Genomic DNA, 21,522 nt, shown 5'->3' with positions numbered 1-21,522 from the left:
AAAGTCATGCGTCCTCCGATACACAACCCAACCAAGCCGCAATGCTTCTTAACACAGCACGCATCCAACCCGGAAGCCAGCCGCACCAATGTGTCGGAGGAAACACCGTACACCTAGCGACCTGGTCATCGTGCACTGCGCCTGGCCCGCCACAGGAGTCACTAGTGCGCGATGAGACAAGGACATCCCTACCGGCCAAACCCTCCCTACCCGGACGACGCTAGGCCAAATGTGCGTCACCCCATGGACCTCCCGGTCGCGGCCGGCTGCGACAGAGCCTGGGCTCGAACCCAGAGTCTCTGGTGGCACAGCTAGCACCCGGGAGGCCACGTTCATAATATGCCTCAAATCAAATTTCTTCCAACCTACATAAGGTCTATAAGAAATGTCAAAACAGTAAGTCCTTCAAGAAATAAGTACGTTTTTAATCAAATTTAACATCCACAATGCCAGAAGAAAGAAACTGTGAACAAAACAGCTATTTAAACAATCTACCACACAGGCACCAGATAAACTGTCAGAAAGACATGCAGTACACGTTACACTACACAATATAAGGTACTAAGAGAGAGATGTTTGAAGCCTATGAGGGACAGTGCCCAGGTTAAGTATTTGCCTTATATTGTGTGTCCGACAGTCTTTCTCTGTGAGTAGTACCTGTGCCAGTGTTTTACTGTCTAAATTAATGGGCTTCTCCCTCTGTGTTCCCTTGTTCCAGTGGGACGTAGTCTGGGGTGGTTCACCAGACAAACGCAGCCCTCTCCCTCAGCATGCGCACACCAAAGCGCTGCCACTCCCTCTGGTGGATCCACATCTCCTGGGTGGTGTCCAGGCAGGCCAGCACCGCTCCCCCCTTCCACGAGATCAGGCGAGGGTCCATGTCCTGGAAAACACAGCCATTAAAACACCTCTGCTTGGGGCGACACACAAACTCCTGCAAGATTGCATTTTATACCCACTGTGTTAGACTAGATATAAACACCTGGTCTTCTGCGTGCCTCAAGACCATGTTAGCCCACTGTAAAGCCAGTGTACATAGAAGCCAGTGTACCTTGGGTCGTGTGATGACCTCCACGCTCTCCACCACCCTGCGGAAGGAGGGGGGCATCTTGTTGAGGATGCGGTGCTGCAGGAACTCCTGGGCCCTGTGAAACAGTAGGCCTCCCCCCACCACCAGGATGGAGCTGTACATCTTCCTCTTGGTCTCGTCAGATGCTGGGCACAAACAAAATACACACAAAACCTAACATTCCCCTATCAAAACATCCAACATTGGAAACCACTGCTTAAAATTCACAATTTACCCTCACTTCATAACAGAATAATGAATATCATGTCCAATAATGTTTTATCTATATCTTATGTTTATTATTTACTGTATGTTACCTCGTGTTTATGGTAGAATAAAACAAGATACTGTATTATAGGACAGAGTTTTGAAGCAGAGTATTTTGCTTACCACAGCAATCGATGCTGTGTAGGATGGCTTTGTCCAAGCCTAGCGCTTTGCCCTCAAACTGGGTCATGGCAGTCTTCCTGGAGAGGAGTGCTGAGGGAGGCTCCTCCATCTCTGCTCCTCCCATCAGGCAGTCGTTCTGGGAGTGTCCCAGCTCCACATCCTGGCCATGGGCACCACCTCCACGTTCTGAGGGGTCCCCACCCTGGCTGCTCAACTCCCCCTCGAACCCAGGCGGCTTGGGAAGGGATTTACGCTCCGCTGAGGCTTTAGAGGACTGAGCATAATAATGGGAGAGGGAGGATGAGATGGAGAGAGGAGAAAGGGAGAGGTGGAAACAGAGAGGGGAAGTATCAGCCAATCAGATAGTTCTAATAGGATCGAGTCAGGTGTTCCTAGACTACCTGGTCCTGCTTGCTCTGTGTTCCCAGTAGGTAGTGTTCATCATGTGGGTCCTCTGGGTCACCCTGAGATCTGTGCTGCAAGGAGGTCATCTTCTGGCCCACTATTCCAAACGTGGTGGGGTAGAACAGGGCCATAGGAGCCTGAGGTACACAAACGATACATTGTGACAGCATTTATTATGTCATATTTATTATAGTCATCTTCAATATCAAAATTGGGCTTCAAAACCACAATCCCTGACTGGGTGTGTATACATACCTGCAGTTTCTCATCCCCAAGTCGAACCTGGTAAAGAAGTGCAGGGGACTCTGGGAAACGGGTGCGGAACTCGTGGTCTTGAAGCCCAGAGATGTCCTGGAGAAAAAGGGGAAAGAGCTGAGCATGTAGAAAAGGGGTATCACCTTTTATTCCTACACCCCGTTCCTCAGTAACACACCTTATTTCAGCTACGGCCTTATAGCCCAGACGGAAGACCATGATTCATTAGTTGGCCATGTGAAACTGGCATGTTGTGATGTCTTGAAATAAAAGCCATACATAACCATACAGTTCGCACTTCAAGACCAGGGTTGGAGAGTCCTTACATTGAAAAGTGCACCAGGGACTTAGTTATTAGAGCACAACAGAAGAAACTAAATCAAATTTGAATGTCACATGCACCGAATACAACAGGTGTAGACCTTACAGTGAAATGCTTAAGTACAAGCCCTTAACCAAAGATGCAGTTAAAAAAAATACCTAAAAAATAAGCGGTAAGAATAACAATAGCACGGCTATATACAGGGTGCACTGATACAGAGTCAATGTGGAGGCTATATACAGGGTGCACTGATACAGAGTCAATGTGGAGGCTATATACAGGGTGCCCTGATACAGAGTCAATGTGGAGGCTATATACAGGGTGCACTGATACAGAGTCAATGTGGAGGCTATATACAGGGTGCACTGATACAGAGTCAATGTGGAGGCTATATACGGGGTGCACTGATACAGAGTCAATGTGGAGGCTATATACGGGGTGCACTGATACAGAGTCAATGTGGAGGCTATATACGGGGTGCACTGAGACAGAGTCAATGTGGAGGCTATATACGGGGTGCACTGATACAGAGTCAATGTGGAGGCTATATACGGGGTGCACTGATACAGAGTCAATGTGGAGGCTATATACAGGGTGCACTGATACAGAGTCAATGTGGAGGCTATATACAGGGTGCACTGATACAGAGTCAATGTGGAGGCTATATACAGGGTGCACTGATACAGAGTCAATGTGGAGGCTATATACAGGGTGCACTGATACAGAGTCAATGTGGAGGCTATATACAGGGTGCACTGATACAGAGTCAATGTGGAGGCTATATACAGGGTGCACTGATACAGAGTCAATGTGGAGGCTATATACAGGGTGCACTGATACAGAGTCAATGTGGAGGCTATATACAGGGTGCACTGATACAGAGTCAATGTGGAGGCTATATACAGGGTGCACTGAGACAGAGTCAATGTGGAGGCTATATACAGGGTGCACTGATACAGAGTCAATGTGGAGGCTATATACAGGGTGCACTGATACAGAGTCAATGTGGAGGCTATATACAGGGTGCACTGAGACAGAGTCAATGTGGAGGCTATATACAGGGTGCACTGATACAGAGTCAATGTGGAGGCTATATACAGGGTGCACTGATACAGAGTCAATGTGGAGGCTATATACAGGGTGCACTGATACAGAGTCAATGTGGAGGCTATATACAGGGGGAACTGGTACAGAGTCAATGTGGAGGCTATATACAGGGTGCACTGATACAGAGTCAATGTGGAGGCTATATACAGGGTGCACTGATACAGAGTCAATGTGGAGGCTATATACAGGGTGCACTGATACAGAGTCAATGTGGAGGCTATATACAGGGTGCACTGATACAGAGTCAATGTGGAGGCTATATACAGGGTGCACTGATACAGAGTCAATGTGGAGGTTATATACAGGGTGCACTGATACAGAGTCAATGTGGAGGCTATATACAGGGTGCACTGATACAGAGTCAATGTGGAGACTATATACAGGGTGCACTGATACAGAGTCAATGTGGAGGCTATATACAGGGTGCACTGATACAGAGTCAATGTGGAGGCTATATACAGGGTGCACTGATACAGAGTCAATGTGGAGGCTATATACAGGGTGCACTGATACAGAGTCAATGTGGAGGCTATATACAGGGTGCACTGATACAGAGTCAATGTGGAGGCTATATACAGGGTGCACTGATACAGAGTCAATGTGTCATTGTGCAGGGGCACCGGTGTCAAGGTAATTGAGATAATATGTACATGCAGGTAGGTTTGTTTAAGTTGTAGAAAACAAACAGAGAGTAGTAGCAGGGGGGGCAAATAGTCTGGGTAGCCATTTGGTTAGCTGTTCGGGAGTCTTATGGCGTGGGGGTAGAAGCTGTTTAGAAGCCTTTTGAGCCTAGACTTCGCGCTCTGGTACCCACTTACTACCTGGGGGGGGGGGGGGCATCAGGAAGTCTAGGATCCAGTTGCAGAGGGAGCTGTTTAGTCCCAGGGTCCTAAGCTTAGTGATGAGCTTTGAGGGCACTATGGTGTTGAACGCTGAGCTTTAGCCAATGAATAGCATTCACACATAGGTGTTCCTTTTGTCCAGGTGGGAGAAGGCAGTGTGGAGTGCAATAGAGACTGCATCATCTGTGGATCTGTTGGGTCGGTATGCAAACTGGAGTGGGTCTAGGGTTTCTGGGATAATGGTGTTGATGTGAGCCATGACCAGCCTTTCAAAGCATTTCTTGGCTACAGACATGAGTGCTACTGTTCGGTAGTCATTTAGGCAGGTTACCTTACTGTTCTTGGACAATGGTGGTCTGCTTGAAACATTTTGGTATTACAGTGACTTGCCAGTTGGTCAGTGCATGCTCGGAGTACACGTCCTTGTAATCCGTCTGGCCCTGCGGCCTTGTGAATGTTGACCTGTTTAAAGGTCTTACTCACATCGGCTGCGGAGAGCGTGATCACACAGTTGTCCGGAACAGCTGATGGTCTCATGCATGTTTCAGTGCTACTTGCCTCGAAACGAGCATAGAAGTTATTTAGCTTGTCTGGTAGGCTTGAGTCACTGGGCAGCTCTCGGCTGTGCTTCCCTTTGTAGTCTGTAATAGTTTGCAAGCAGTGCCACATCCGACGAGCATCGGAGCCGGTGTAGTACGATTCGATCTTAGTCCTGTATTGACGCTTTGCCTGTTTGATAGTTCGTCGGAGGGCATAAACTTATACGCTTCCGGGTCAGAGTCCCACTCCTTGAAAGCAGCAGCTCTACCCTTAAGCTCAGTGCGAATGTTGCCTGTAATCCATGGCTTCTGATTGGGGTATGTAAGTACAGTCACTGTGGGAACGATGTCCTCAATGCACTTTTTGATAAAGCCAGGGACTGATATGGTGTATTCCTCAACTCCTCAATGCCATTGGAAGAATCCCGGAACATATTCCAGTCTGTGATAGCAAAACAGTCCTGTAGTTCAGCATCTGCTTCATTTGACCAGTTTTTTATAGACCGAGTCACTGGTGCTTCCTGCTTTAATTTTTTCTTGTAAGCAGGAAACAGGAGGATAGAGTTATGGTCAGATTTGCCAAATGGAGGGCGAGGGAGAGCTTTGTACACGTCTCTGTGTGTGGAGGTGTTATTTTTTTAACCTCTGGTTGCACATTTAACATGTTGATAGAAATTTGGTAAAATAACTTTCTTAAAATGGACAAGTTAAAGAAGCTCCTCCCTATTTCAGGCTGTTTTCTTCCGATTGATGCCTTATGACTTTGATGTTTAAGTACCTGGTCAAGGTGGCAGAAGGTCTCTTTGAGCTGCTGCAGCAGGATGCAGTCCACCCTGTTGGAGAGCTGACACTCCCTGTAGGGGAAGCCGGCCCTCTGCAGGAGCCAGAAGAAACAGCGGGTGACATCAGCGCCCCCATATGACAGACACAGCCTGCAGGAGGACAGACACATGTACAGTCGTGGCCAAAGGTTTTGAGAATGACACAAATATACATTTTCACAAAGTCTGCTGCCTCAGTGTCTTTAGATATTTTTGTCAGATGTTACTATGGAATACTGAAGTAATAATTACAAGCATTTCATAAGTGACAAAAGGCTGTTATAGACAATAACATGAAGTTGATGCAAAGAGTCAATATTTGCAGTGTTGACCCCTTTTTCAAGACCTCTGCAATCCGCCCTGGCATGCTGTCAATTAACTTCTGGGCCACATCCTGACTGATGGCAGCCCATTCTTGAATAATCAATGCTTGGAGTTTGTCAGAATTTGTGGGTTTTTGTTTGTCGAACCGCCTCTTGAGGATTGACCACAAGTTCTCAATGGGATTAAGGTCTGAGGAGTTTCCTGGCCATGGACCCAAAATATCGATGTTTTGTTCCCAGAGCCACTTAGTTATCACTTTTGCCAAGGTGCTCCATCATGCTGGAAAAGGCATTGTTCATCACCAAACTGTTCCTGGGTGGATGGTTGGGAGAAGTTGCTCTCGGAGGATGTGTTGGTACCATTCTTTATTCATGGCTGTGTTCTTAGGCAAAATTGTGAGTGAGCCCACTCCCTTGGCTGAGAAGCAACCCCACACATGAATGGTCTCAGGATGCTTTACTGTTGGCATGACAGGACTGATGGTAGCGCTCACCTTGTCTTCTCCAGACAAGCTTTTTTCCAGATGCCTCAAACAATCAGAAAGGGGATTCATCAGAAAAAAATGACTTTACCCTAGTCCTCAGCAGTCCAATCCCTGTACCTTTTGCAGAATATCAGTCTGTCCCTGATGTTTTTCCTGGAGAGAAGTGGCTTCTTTGCTGCCCTTCTTGACACCAGACCATCCTCCAAAAGTCTTCACCTCACTGTGTGTGCAGATGCACTCACACCTGCCTGCTGCCATTCCTGAGCAAGCTCTGTACTGGTGGTGCCCCGATCCCGCAGCTGAATCAACTTTAGGAGACGGTCCTGGACCTTGCTGGATTGTCTTGGGCGCCCTGAAGCCTTCTTCACAACAATTGAACCGCTCTCCTTGAAGTTCTTGATGATCCGATAAAATGGTTGATTTAGGTGCAATCTTACTGGCAGCAATATCCTTGCCTGTGAAGCCCTTTTTGTGCAAAGCAATGATGACTGCACGTGTTTCCTTGCAGGTAACCATGGTTGACAGAGGAAGAACAATGATTCCAAGCACCACCCTCCTTTTGAAGCTTCTGGTCTGTTATTCGAACTCAATCAGCATGACAGAGAGATCTCCAGCCTTGTCCTCCTCAACACTCACACCTGTGCTCACGAGAGAATCACTGACATGATGTCAGCTGGTCCTTTTGTGGCAGGGCTGAAATGCAGTGGAAATGTTTTTGGGGATTCAGTTCATTTGCATGGCAAAGAGGGACTTTGCAATTAATTCAATTTTATTGGTCACATACACGTGTTTAGCAGATGTTATTGCGGGTGAAGCGAAATGCTTGTGCTTCCAGCTCCGACAGTGCAGTAATATCTAACAGTTTCACAACATATAAGCAAAATACATGTAAATCAAAGTAAGGAATGTATTAAGAATATACAGTGCCTTGCGAAAGTATTCGGCCCCCTTGAACTTTGCGAGCTTTTGCCACATTTCAGGCTTCAAACAAAGATATAAAACTGTATTTTTGTTTTAAGAATCAACAACAAGTGGGACACAATCATGAAGTGGAACGACATTTATTGGATATTTCAAACTTTTTTAACAAATCAAAAACTGAAAAATTGGGCGTGCCAAATTATTCAGCCCCTTTACATTCAGTGCAGCAAACTCTCTCCAGAAGATCAGTGAGGATCTCTGAATGATCCAATGTTGACCTAAATGACTAATGATGATAAATACAATCCACCTGTGTGTAATCAAGTCTCCGTATAAATGCACCTGCACTGTGATAGTCTCAGAGGTCCGTTAAAAGCGCAGAGAGCATCATGAAGAACAAGAAACACACCAGGCAGGTCTGAAATACTGTTGTGAAGAAGTTTAAAGCCGGATTTGGATACAAAAAGATTTCCCAAGCTTTAAACATCCCAAGGAGCACTGTGCAAGCGATAATATTGAAATGGAAGGAGTATCAGACCACTGCAAATCTACCAAGACCTGGCCGTCCCTCTAAACTTTCAGCTCATACAAGGAGAAGACTGATCAGAGATGCAGCCAAGAGGCCCATGATCACTCTGGATGAACTACAAAGATCTACAGCTGAGGTGGGAGACTCTGTCCATAGGACAACAATCAGTCGTATATTGCACAAATCTGGCCTTTATGGGAGAGTGGCAAGAAGAAAGCCATTTCTTAAAGATATCCATAAAAAGTGTTGTTTAAAGTTTGCCACAAGCCACCTGGGAGACACACCAAACATATGGAAGAAGGTGCTCTGGTCAGATGAAACCAAAATTGAACTTTTTGGCAACAATGCAAAACGTTATGTTTGGCGTAAAAGCAACACAGCTCATCACCCTGACCACACCATCCCCACTGTCAAACATGGTGGTGGCAGCATCATGGTTTGGGCCTGCTTTTCTTCAGCAGGGACAGGGAAGATGGTTAAAATTGATGGGAAGATGGATGGAGCCAAATACAAGAAAACCTGATGGAGTCTGCAAAAGACGTGAGACTGGGACGGAGATTTGTCTTCCAACAAGACAATGATCCAAAACATAAAGCAAAATCTACAATGGAATGGTTCAAAAATAAACATATCCAGGTGTTAGAATGGCCAAGTCAAAGTCCAGACCTGAATCCAATCGAGAATCTGTGGAAAGAACTGAAAACTGCTGTTCACAAATGCTCTCCATCCAACCTCACTGAGCTTGAGCTGTTTTGCAAGGAGGAATGGGAAAAAATTTCAGTCTCTCGATGTGCAAAACTGATAGAGACATACCCCAAGCGACTTACAGCTCTAATCGCAGCAAAAGGTGGCGCTACAAAGTATTAACTTAAGGGGGCTGAATAATTTTGCACGCCCAATTTTTCAGTTTTTGATTTGTTAAAAATGTTTGAAATATCCAATAAATGTCGTTCCACTTCATGATTGTGTCCCACTTGTTGTTGATTCTTCACAAAAAAATACAGTTTTATATCTTTATGTTTGAAGCCTGAAATGTGGCAAAAGGTCGCAAAGTTCAAGGGGGCCGAATACTTTCGCAAGGCACTGTATATACACGTGTCAGAGCGGCATTGGACTAAGATACAGTGGCATAGTATAGAGTACAATATATACATATGAGATGCATGATGCAATATACCCACCTTGAGTTGCGGTGAGACACCCCGTCCTCCACACAACACAGACTGGTCTTCTGGTCGCCCACGTCCACCACACAGGCACTGCTCAGGCCACTGCCGAAAGTAGCACACACAGACTCCTGGTGGACTACGATCGCTGTAGACCAAGGAGCGACAATTAAGTTTCAAAGTCACATACACAAGTACAGCTAAATGCATTTCTGGCCAGCTCTAAACCCAACAACGCAGTAATCAATAACAATGTTATACTAAAAATAACAATGTAGAACACAAACACAAGAAATAGAAATAAAAATTACAAAAAAAGCAAGCAAACAAGCTATATATACAGGATCAGTTCCAGTACCATATTTACCAGGGGTGTGCCGAGTAGCCAGACAAAACGAGTATCCTAACAGATATGGGCAAATTTCTGGATAAAATTACGGTCCAAGTATTTTTTGTAATGATACGTGATGGGGAAAAAAATATATATTTTCTGGTGACAGCACGCATCTTTCTCATGTCAGTCAGTAATGTGAGAGGTTCTACATGGTCTAAATAACTCCACTGGCTGTCTTTAGAGAAGGGCGGGCTGTACTTTGATCCTGCTGCTCTGGTTGGATAAGAGTGAAGCTGTATTTCACCATCCACTCGGTTCATTATTTCACCAGATCAATTTTTCTTGCATGTTTTTGGTCTGATCATTCAAATTGCTGCTGCCTGGCTACTACTATAATAAATCACATTGCAAGGACTATATAAAGCTATGAATGTGCACAATATCTAACAAGCAGGCAAGGGTATGGAGAGAAAAAATGAAACACTGATGCGCATTCTGACTGAGTAACAGCAAACGTGGCTGCCTGTTGCAAGTTGAGGACACAGACACACCTCTCTGCTCCTAATCTACAGCTATTTGAGAACGTGCAGGGAGGTACATTGGCTGCCTGTTGCAAGTTGAGGACACAGACACACCTCTCTGCTCCTAATCTACAGCTATTTGAGAACGTGCAGGGAGGTACATTGGCTGCCTGTTGCAAGTTGAGGACACAGACACACCTCTCTGCTCCTAATCTACAGCTATTTGAGAACGTGCAGGGAGGTACATTGGCTGCCTGTTGCAAGTTGAGGACACAGACACACCTCTCTGCTCCTAATCTACAGCTATTTGAGAACGTGCAGGGAGGTACATTGGCTGCCTGTTGCAAGTTGAGGACACAGACACACCTCTCTGCTCCTAATCTACAGCTATTTGAGAACGTGCAGGGAGGTACATTGGCTGCCTGTTGCAAGTTGAGGACACAGACACACCTCTGCTCCTAATCTACAGCTATTTGAGAACGTGCAGGGAGGTACATTGGCTGCCTGTTGCAAGTTGAGGACACAGACACACCTCTCTGCTCCTAATCTACAGCTATTTGAGAACGTGCAGGGAGGTACATTGCCAACATCTACTTAACACTTCGTTTTTTTCAGATCACGAGTATCATCCGATCCGAATATTACATGTCAACTTACGGATATGAGTATGTGGGTAAAACAAACCGCAAAAGTACATATGTATAAGTGAAAGGTGACTAGGCATCAGGATATGATAAACAGCAGTGTATATGATGATTGTATGAGTGGGTGTGTGTAAAGTCAGTATAAATGTATGTGCATATTATGTGTGTGAGCAAATTATGAAGTGAGTGTATGTGTGAAGGGTCCTGTAAGTGTGCATAGACAGTGCAACAACAAAAAAACATTTAGTGTGTATTGTACCTGAAAAGCCCATGTTGAGCAGCAGCATGTTGACCAGTTCCTTGATGTGATGCCTGTTATAGATGTCAGGGACTAAAAGGATACATCTGTAATACTGCCAAACCAACAAACAAAAGATTAGATCAGAGTACAAAATAAAACTGACAACTGACCACAACATTGTCTCTGCTACATGTTATGATTTGTTAGGTTTAGTCAGGTAAAAAAATATATATACAGTACCAGTCAAAAGTTTGGATACACCTACTCATTCAAGGGTTTTTCTTAATTTGTACTATTTTCTACATTGTAGAATATTAGTGAAGACATGTGGAAGATGTGGCAAACTTTAAGCAAAACTTTTTATGGATATCTTTAAGAAATGGCTTTCTTGCCACAAGCCAACTGGGAGACACACCAAACATGTGGAAGAAGGTGCTCTGGTCAGATGAAACCAAAATTGAACTTTTTGGCAACAATGCAAAACGTTATGTTTGGCGTAAAAGCAACACAGCTCATCACCCTGACCACACCATCCCCACTGTCAAACATGGTGGCGGCAGCATCATGGTTTGGGCCTGCTTTTCTTCAGCAGGGACAGGGAAGATGGTTAAAATTGATGGGAAGATGGATGGAGCCAAATACAGGACCATTCTGGAAGAAAACCTGATGGAGTCTGTAAAAGACCTGAGACTGGGACGGAGATTTGTCTTCCAACAAGACAATGATCCAAAACATAAAGCAAAATCTACAATGGAATGGTTCAAAAATAAACATATCCAGGTGTTAGAATGGCCAAGTCAAAGTCCAGACCTGAATCCAATCGAGAATCTGTGGAAAGAACTGAAAACTGCTGTTCACAAATGCTCTCCATCCAACCTCACTGAGCTCGAGCTGTTTTGCAAGGAGGAATGGTTGTGACATGGTAGGGGTGGTTTGTTGTGACATGGTAGGGGTGGTATACAGAATATTGCCCTATTTGTGGCAAGAAACTCTCAAATAAGCAAAGAGAAACAACATTACATCATTACTTTAAGACACGAAGGTCAGTCAATCCGGAAAATGTCAATAACTTTGAAAGTTTCTTCAAGCGCAGCCGCAAAAACCATCAAGCGCTATGATGAAACTGGCTCTCATGATAAGGATGTTTGTAGAAATGGTTACAATGTGTATCGCACTGATCAAGTTAAGAAAGGTGGGGGTGTGGCTTTACGTAAAACTAAAATCCTTGTAAATGTGGCAAAGTCTGAAACTATTTGTAAACAGTTGGAATTTCTTGCTTTGAATCTTGAGGTTTCAAAGGGTCTCTCTATAACTGTGATTGGCTGTTATAGAGCCCCCTCTGCTCTCTGATGCATTTTCTTCTCTGATGCACATTATGTCTGAACTTCTTTACAGTGAAATGATCTTGATTGGTGATCTCAACTGGTGTTGGTCAAAGCCGGTGTCTGATGATTTTAAAATGTTTTGTAATTCTATGAATCTTACCCAGTTCATTAACTCACCCACCCACCCAAATCTCCAGAGAAATCTACTCTGATTTGATATTGACAAATGTTCTACATAAATATTCTATGGTTGGTGTTTTTTGTAATGATTTAAGTGACCATTGCGCTGTTGTTGCTTTTAGAAATACTAAAGTTCCTAAGACAACCCCACGCTTTATTTGTAAGAGAATTTTATTTTAAGAGTTTAATAAGCAGGCTTTCTTTCATGATTTGTTTTATTTTGACTGGAGCCATATTATTATTCCTGATGTGGAAACTGCCTGGAAATGATTTCATGATATTTTCTTCCAAATAGGAACCAAACAAGAAAATCATGTTCTGATGCTGATTGGCTTATTTTTAGGCAGCTACAAAACAAGTGTTATTTTCTTCTCAGCAAGACCAAGTCTGAATATTTTATGTCTGCTACCACTGATAACCTCTATGACCCTAGAAAGTTTTAGAAGGCTATTAAGTCTATGTCTGGTAACGGTAATGTTAATGAATTACCGTCATGTGTATTGAAGGACTCTGTTGTTGTATTTGACAAAACTGAAATGCTGAATTGTTTCAATGCACACTTTGTATCATCTGGTAGGCTGTTTGATTCAGTATCCTCGGTCTTTGTACAACCCCGTGTGGATGAACCAGTGAGAGTTGGTAAAACCTTTAGCTTTTTGCCATTCTCAGTGCAGGTGGTACATAAAAGCCCTGAAATCCATAGATCAGAGAAAGCTTGCAGGTCCTGATCTTCTTGATCACTGATTTATTTAAACTGGCAGGTGCTTTCATAGCTGAACCACTTACATATCTGTTCAATTTAACTTTGGAATGTAATGAAATTCCAAAGAGCTAGAAATCAGTATTTGTCCTACCACTTTTAAAAGGAGAAGATCAACTCTTAAATAATTATAGGTCAATCTTAAAGCGGTCACCCCTGGTGAAAATACATGAAACCCTTGTTAGTGAACAGCTAAAAGAGTTTTTATATACTACCGATTTCATCAATGTACCAATCGGGCTTCAGGGAGAAGCATAGCACAATTAAAGCAGCCATGAAGGTTTTAAATGATATCACTGAAGCCTTTGACAAAAAAACAGCACTGTGTTTCACTTTTTATTGGTCTCTAAGGCTTTTGATACAATTGATCATGCTATACTGAGGCAGAGATTGTCAGGCGTCGGTCTTTCGGAGCATGCAGTTGCATGGTTTGCCATCTATCTGTATGATAGAACTCAGTGCACTCAATTTGATGGGCTCATGTCTGTTAAACTGTCTGTCTGTAATGGTGTGCCCCAGGGCTCTGTACTTGGTCCCCTCTTATTTACTATTAATATAAATAATTTAGACAAATATGTGCAAAATGCGCAACTTCTCCATTATGCTGATGATACTGTAATTTGTTGTGCTTCGTCTTTCACAAAAGATTTCCAGAAGTTGCAAACTGCTTTTTATACTTTTCAATTGAAGCTTATCCTCAATACTGACAAAACTAATGGAGTTTTCTAAAGCAAGAAATAGACCTCTGAATCTTTCAACTATTACTACCTGCTCATGCAATGAGATTGGAATTTTATCTTGGAATTTTAATTGATGAAGGCTTCTTTTAAATTGCATATTCAACAACTTACAAAAAAAAAATAACTGAAGCTGGGATTTTATTTTAGGAATAAGGCATTTTTCTTTTGAAGCCAGAAGGAGGCTATTATCAGCTACATTTATGCCTATACTGAACTATGGCCATATGTTATATATGAATGCTTCCGCTCAGAGTTTGAGATCTACTGACAGCCTTTACCATGGAGCATTGAGATTTATTTTAAACTGCAAAATCCTTACGCACCACTGCACTTTATATACCAGGGTTGGCTGACCTTCTCTAGTCAATTGTAGGCTCACCCTGGTATACTTTTATTTACAAAGCCCTTTTGGGGTTACTACCATTATATTTGGGATTTTTTATTGTTCAGAAATGTGGTGGGTACTCTCTTCATTCGCAGGACTTTATCCTGCTAATTGTTCCAAATGTCCCAACTGAATTTGGTAAAAGAGCTTTTATGTACTCTGCGCCAACGGCTTGGAACACCTTACAAAATACTTTTAAACTGGAAGAACTTGTCCCACTTGGTGTTTTTAAATCATTAATGAAGGATTGAGGGCGATTGTTGTTAATTTGCTGTATTATGATTTTGTTATACTCTTGTGAATGATATGGTATTTTACTAGATTACCTGTAGTTTTTCTTGTTGTCTGTCTGAAATTGTGTAATGACTTAGTGCTGCCTATCTTGGCCAGGATGATCAGCCCTTCCTGGTTAAATAAAGTTTTTATTTTTATTTCAAATGAGGGCCGCCATAGGAAAGGAAGCCCCAGAGTTACCTCTGCTGCAGAGGATAAGTTCATTAGAGTTACCAGTCTCAGAGTGCAGCCCAAATAAATGCTTCACAGAGTTCAAGTAACAGACATCCCAACATCAACTGTTCAGAGAACACTGCGTGAATCAGGCCTTCCTGGTCAAATTATGGCAAAGAAACCACAACTAAAGGACACCAATAATAAGAAGACTTGCTTGTGCCAGAAACACGAGCAATGGACATCAGATTGGTGGAAATCTGTCCTTTGGTCTGATGAAACCAAATTTGAGATTTTTGGTTCCGAGCGGCGCGTGTCTTTGTGAGACGCAGAGTAGGGGAACGGATGATCTCTGCATTTGTCGTTCCCAACATGAAAAATGGAGGTGGTGTGATGGTGCTTTGCTGGTGACACTGTCAGTGATTTATTTAGAATTCATGGCAGACTTAACCAACATGGCTACCACAGCATTCTGCAGTGATACGCCATCCATCTGGTTTGCGCTTAGTGGCACAATCATTTATTTTACAACAGGAAAATGACCCAACACACCTCCGGGCTGTGTAAGGGCTATTTGACCATGAAGGAGAGTGATGGGTTAAGTCAGATGACCTGGCCTCCACAATCACCCGACCTCAACCCAATTGAGATGGTTTGGGATGAGTTGGACCACAGAGTGAAGGAAAAGTAGCCAACAAGTGCTTGGCATATATTGGAACTCCTTTAAGACTGTTGGAATATCATTCCAGGTGAAGCTGGTTGAGAGAATGCCAAGAGTGTGCAAAGCTGTCAGCAAGGCAAAGGGTGGCTACTTTGAAGAATCTTTGATTTGTGTAACACGTTTATGGTGTTACTACATGATTCCATATGTGTTATTTCATAGTTTTGATGTTGTCACTATTATTCTACATGTAGAAAATCAAAATAAAGAAAAGTCCTTCAATGAGTAGGTGTGTCCAAACTTTTAACTGGTAATATTCAGGCACTGTAGTGTGAAGTGAGCCAATTGTCTGTCCTGTACCTTGAGGTCTTTTAGGGGGATTTCCAGTTGTTTCTGGATGACGTAGCTCCAGATGGCCTCCAGATCGGCCAGGACAGCAGTCAGAGAACCCCCTGCACCGCCGTGCACGTTGAGCTGCCCCCTGCTGATGGGCCAGTGCACGTTGTAACAGTCAGTGGGGTTTACATACAATGCCTGCCAGAAGTAACAGAGGGGAGAGAAAACAAAGCGAGAGAGGAGAGAGAAATCAATGATTGACAAAATCGACAAAGGACTTATATACTAAAAACAATTTCTGAAAGTAACCTGCTCTTTAACATGCATGTATTGTGTCCAGATGTGCTGTACTCCCTCACCTCCTCTCCCACCAGGTGCTCTGGATGGTGTGCTGTGGTGGTCCACTTCATCCTGGAGCTAGTGTCCAGACCTGCTGGTCGAATCAGTCTGTTATAAGACCTGGCCTGCAAGACAACACACCCAAACAGACTATCAATCCGTCGTTCATGAGCTGCCGATAGGGTGACCACATTTAAAATACCCAAATGCGAGACAACAGGATGATTTTGGCAGGACAGTATAGCCTACATGAATACAAAATGTCATAAATGCTCAAAGTTTGTACCGACATATGTTGCTTATTGAATATCATTACAGAATATACATCCTCCAATTGCATTTTTTGCCCACACAGTCTCAAAGAAATGTTATATTTTTAATACCCAGTTAGGCATACATACTTTCAAAATAGGCCATCACTACAGTCAATCGTGAATGATGATAATTCTTCAGGTTTTACCTGTGAAACATTCAACCTGCATCTGCATGCCAAACATTTGATCTCAGTCAGTTTATTGGGAATATGCATTGAGCTTCTACCATTACTTTTTTTGTTGTAAATTAGAGCATATGGTGTTAAACTACTCTACCTTCCTGTATTTTTTTTTCAATCCAAGCAAATTCTGCCTAGTGCCGCGCACTGTTGAGTTTTGACCGCATAAGAAAAACAATGTGAATATTCTGCTAACCATCCTAAAAATAAATGACTACAGTGGTGTTTTGGTGTAACAATGTTTCACTATGCTAATTTTTGGGGTTATGTAGAACATTAATTAATCTGTATGTGAAATTGCAAGGCATTGATTTAGCTTTTGGTCTAACTTCACTAAACGAGAACCATTGTGAAAAGTGTCGGAGCAACGTTCTGGCAGCACTACACCGAACAAGCTAATTGAAGCACACTTATCCTACTTTTTTGCCATGAAATTTGGTGACGCAGAAACAGCGCAGTGACTATAAGAGACAGGTTGTAATGTCAGACTGAAATACAGAACAAATCTACATATTTTTTTGTAAATTAGTGGTGTTTGAATTTGTTGATAAAATGCAGGACATGATTGTTTGTAGAACAAAATCTGGGACTGTCCCGCACAATCAGAGACATGTGGTCACCTGATTGTGCTGCAGAGCAGACATACACACCGGCTACATAGGTAAAGATACGTAGAGCCCTGCACATACAACTACACACACCTGTTCAGCAGACACTGGCGTCCTCCGTACGCCATTGGACATCTTCTTTGACCAGATCGCCTGGTCAACCATTTTGAGACCATTCTGCCTCTGTTCATTACTCTCTGGTTTCTTTGTTGAGAGAGAGTACACATTGGAGAATTATAAGGGTGACAGTGCGTATATGTGTGTTGGTAGGGGGTCAATTTCACACCATATGTATTGAATTCAAAATCAAATAAATTGTGAACATGAAAAATAAAGTTGAGAATGTGAACATATTTTTTTAGGACGGGTGAGATAATGATGTTGAAATCAAAACATTTGAAAGAAAAATGTATAGAATTGTAAACAAAAAATAAGACATCAAAAGCAAAACCCAAAAACTTGTAAGCAAATAATTTTAAAGCGAGAGCAAAACTATGACAAATGATTTTTTTAAATATTTGAAAACGATTGTAAAAATTGTTTTCGGTTAAACTTTCCCAGCAACCAATCCTATTGAATACATTTTGCCTACGCTCTTGCCTGCATGTACTGCCTTTTCGTTACGCTACTCGTATCTTTGCTTTCGATGTCTGTTGCTTTGCTGTCACTGCCAGTCTTTTCGATTGCGAGTTTTGGCATTATTTTTACGTGAAGGGCGGGGTATAGAGGGAGGAGTAGACAATGAGTCTCCATTGGTCCGCTAGTTTTGGAGTGACAGTTTGTCTTAATCCAATCAATGAATATTATAAGGCAATAGAATATATATATATATATATATATATTTTTTTTTTAAGTTTTTATTAACAACAAATCAATACATAAAGCACATGAGGGAACACAAGCATACATAGATTACAAACAATGGACAATCAAGCTAGGGGGTACAATATCACATTACACAAGGACCTTAAGGGACATGCATATACTTACAATTCTAACAGCTTTTTTGTTAGTAGAGCATTTAACAGTCTTAAAATACAGTTCAATTTATTTTTGTAGGGTATGAAAATGTGGTTTTCTGTTTGTAAATTTACATTTGTGTATATGAAATTTGTCCAAAAGAATAATGAAATGAATTACAAAAATGTTTCAACTTATTTCTATTGTATGTAAAGAATCCAAACAGTACATCTCTCCACAATAGTGTAAAATCTTCATAAATGTGTTCAATTATAAACCTACTGATGTCTTGCCACAGTTTTCTTACATGCATACAATGACAAAAAAAGATGCAACACTGTTTCTGGGTGGTCATTACAAAAGGAGCAATTTGAGTTGATGTTTTCCTTAAACTTCTTCATATTGTGGTTGGCAGGATAATATTTATGAATAATTTTAAAGGAAACTTCCTTAATTTTGTTAACAAGTAGGTATGTGTGTGGCAACATCCACACTTTTCTCCAACAGATATTATCAATAAATCCATTCCAATAAGGCATAAGGTATAGATACGATCCTTGTTTCAGCAGGATGTTGTATCGCTCTGTTGTTGAATGAACCAAAAGAGAAACAAATCTTTCCTACTGATGAGTCAACAGGGTCAATAGAAGGTAGGCTCTGAGGGTCAGGTCTTGACACGTTCCTGAATAACAGAGCAACACCTGAGGGAATGGTATCTAAAACAATTGCAAAATCTTTAGGTGTTACAGGGACCTTGTAAAGTGATAAGAATTCCTTATAACTGAGTAAAAGACCTTCTGCATTTACCAGTTGGCTCACCAATAGGATATTATTTCGGAACCAATATTCTAAAAACAAAGAGGTATTTTTATACAATATAACCCGATTATTTCATATATAATATCTGTGTGGAGAAAAAAATGTGTTTATAAATTAAGGACCATGACAAGAAAACCTGCCGATGAAAAGCAGAAAGTTTCACTGGAACTTTGTCAATATTATAAGTGCAAAACAACATGAAGTTAAGGCCACCAAAAGTAGAGAAGACATGATGAGGAATAAAGTTCCAGATAGAAGTGGGTCTTCTTAGGAATTGTTTTATCCAATTGATCTTAAAAGTATTATTTAAAGTAGTAAAGTCCAGAAAATTCAGTCCACCATTCTCAGTGTTCATTACAACAGTTTTCCTCATGTAATGGGTACGGTTACTCCAAAGAAAGTTGAAAAGCATCTGGTCTATCTCCTTGCTTATTTTACTGTCAAGATAAAGATAGAGGACCATATGTTAGTCTAGAGATACCTTCAGCCTAGGTTATTAGGACTCTACCTTTTAAAGATAAGTCCCTCTGTAGACATTGATTTAGTTTCTTCTGGGTTTTTTTAATAAGAGGGTTAAAATTTAGTAAGCCTCTAGACTTCTGATCCTTAGTAATGGTTATGCCTAAATATGTAAATTCTTCTTTTACTGCAATACCATAATATAAAGGTGTCACACAATCTTTGACAGCTATGAGTTCACATTTATTAATGTTAAGATATAGACCAGATGCTTTGGAAAAGGATTGTATCACATTGATCGATATGGGAATTTGGTTAGCGTCTTTCAGAAAAAGTGTAGTATCGTCAGCCAGCTGGCTTATAATAATTTCTTTACCAGCTATGGAAATACCTTGTACACGACTATTATTTAAAGAATTTGCAAGAAGTTGGGTGATTAATAAAAACAGGTACGGAGAGATAGAGGAATGAGGCAAGGTTGTCCTAACTCAAATCTAAGCGAGGTGCCATATTTCAATTTGATAGAGCTGTTACCATTTCCATAGAGTCTTAATAGCCTTACAGAAAAAATCCTCAAAGCCAAGTCTCTCAAGGGAGTGGAAGAGAAACTGATGCTCTACTGTGTCAAATGCTTTATAAAAACCTAAAAATAATATGAAGCTCTCCTCAGTTATTAGGTCTGAGGAGTCAAGTATGTCTAATACTAGTCTGACATTGTTAGACATATGTCTGTTCCTCATGAAGCCAGACTGTTTCATCAATGATTGCATCCAGGACTTCTTTCATTATTTTTGCAAGTAGTGAGGCTAATATCTTATAGTCATTATTTAAGAAGACAAATTGGATGCCAGTTATCAATGAGCAGCACTTATTTTTTTTAGGCTTAGGTATCAGTGTTATTAACCCCTGACTCATTGTAGGAGGGAGAACATTGTTTTTAATACTCTCTAAAAAGACTTCAAATAGGAAGGGAGCTACTTGTTCATCAAATAATTTGTAAAATTCTGATGTAATTCCATCAACACCTGGTGATTTATTGTTCTTTAGATGTTTGATAGACTCGATAATCTCTTCAACATTGATGAGTTCATCACACTGTTTAGATTCTATATCACTGATAGAGTGAACATTATTCAGTGAGTTAAAAAACATATCTGTGGATTCCTGGCAGTACGTAGCGCTATACAATTTTCTATAAAAATTGCTACAGTATTTAGCGATTAATTTTTGGTCATCTGCAACAACACCATCAATGTTTAACTTATGGATAGTGTTATTTTTAGAGTGAAATTTCTCAAGTCTAAAGAAATAGGATGAATTCTGTTCTCCCTCCTCAATCCATTTTTTCCTAGATCTAATAAAGGCTCCTTCTGCTTTTAATTTATATACACTGCTTAAAAAATACAGGGAACACTTAAACAACACAATAGGAAGCAGTAGGAAGCAACACTGATTGACAATACATTTCACATGCTGTTGTGCAAATGGAATAGACAACAGGTGGAAATTATAGGCAATTAGCAAGACACCCCCAATAAAGGAGTGGTTCTGCAGGTGGTGACCACAGACCACTTCTCAATTCCTATGCTTCCTGGCTGATGTTTTAGTCACTTTTGAATGCTGGCGGTGCTTTCACTCTAGTGGTAGCATGAGACGGAGTCTACAACCCACACAAATGGCTCAGGTAGTGCAGCTCATCCAGGATGGCACATCAATGCAAGTTGTGGCAAGAAGGTTTGCTGTGTCCGTCAGCGTAGTGTCCAGAGCATGGAGGCGCTACCAGGAAACAGGCCAGTACATCAGAAGACGTGGAGGAGGCCGCAGGAGGGCAACAACCCAGCAGCAGGACCGCTACCTCCGCCTTTGTGCAAGGAGGAGCAGGAGGAGCACTGCCAGAGCCCTGCAAAATTACCTCCAGCAGGCCACAAATTTCCCAGAGAACACCAAGATTGGCAAATTCACCACTGGCGCCCTCTGCTCTTCACAGATGAAATCAGGTTCACACTGAGCATGTGACAGACGTGACAGAGTCTGGAGACGCCATGGAGAACGTTCTGCTGCCTGCAACATCCTCCAGCATGACCGGTTTGGCGGTG

General features: G+C 42.0%; 1 protein-coding gene across 1 annotated transcript in view; it reads right to left on the bottom strand.

Moving 5' to 3' along the window:
- Positions 1-404: 404 nt before the first annotated feature.
- Positions 405-21,522, bottom strand: part of actr8 (actin related protein 8) — a 29,906-nt gene continuing 8,788 nt past the window's right edge. Inside the window, exons 3-13 of the mRNA XM_064956825.1 lie at positions 17,282-17,392; positions 16,108-16,212; positions 15,773-15,946; positions 10,933-11,026; positions 9,190-9,322; positions 5,708-5,861; positions 2,120-2,215; positions 1,861-2,001; positions 1,460-1,733; positions 1,052-1,215; positions 405-883 (exon numbers count right to left, since the gene is read on the bottom strand). Coding sequence (XP_064812897.1) covers positions 740-883; positions 1,052-1,215; positions 1,460-1,733; positions 1,861-2,001; positions 2,120-2,215; positions 5,708-5,861; positions 9,190-9,322; positions 10,933-11,026; positions 15,773-15,946; positions 16,108-16,212; positions 17,282-17,392 — 1,590 coding nt within the window. The 3' untranslated portion in view covers positions 405-739. The remainder of the gene's footprint in view (positions 884-1,051; positions 1,216-1,459; positions 1,734-1,860; positions 2,002-2,119; positions 2,216-5,707; positions 5,862-9,189; positions 9,323-10,932; positions 11,027-15,772; positions 15,947-16,107; positions 16,213-17,281; positions 17,393-21,522) is intronic.

This window comes from Oncorhynchus masou, chromosome 33 (assembly GCF_036934945.1).
Source record: "Oncorhynchus masou masou isolate Uvic2021 chromosome 33, UVic_Omas_1.1, whole genome shotgun sequence".
Lineage (NCBI taxonomy): Eukaryota > Metazoa > Chordata > Actinopteri > Salmoniformes > Salmonidae > Oncorhynchus > Oncorhynchus masou.
This window is presented reverse-complemented; position numbering and strand designations above follow the sequence as displayed.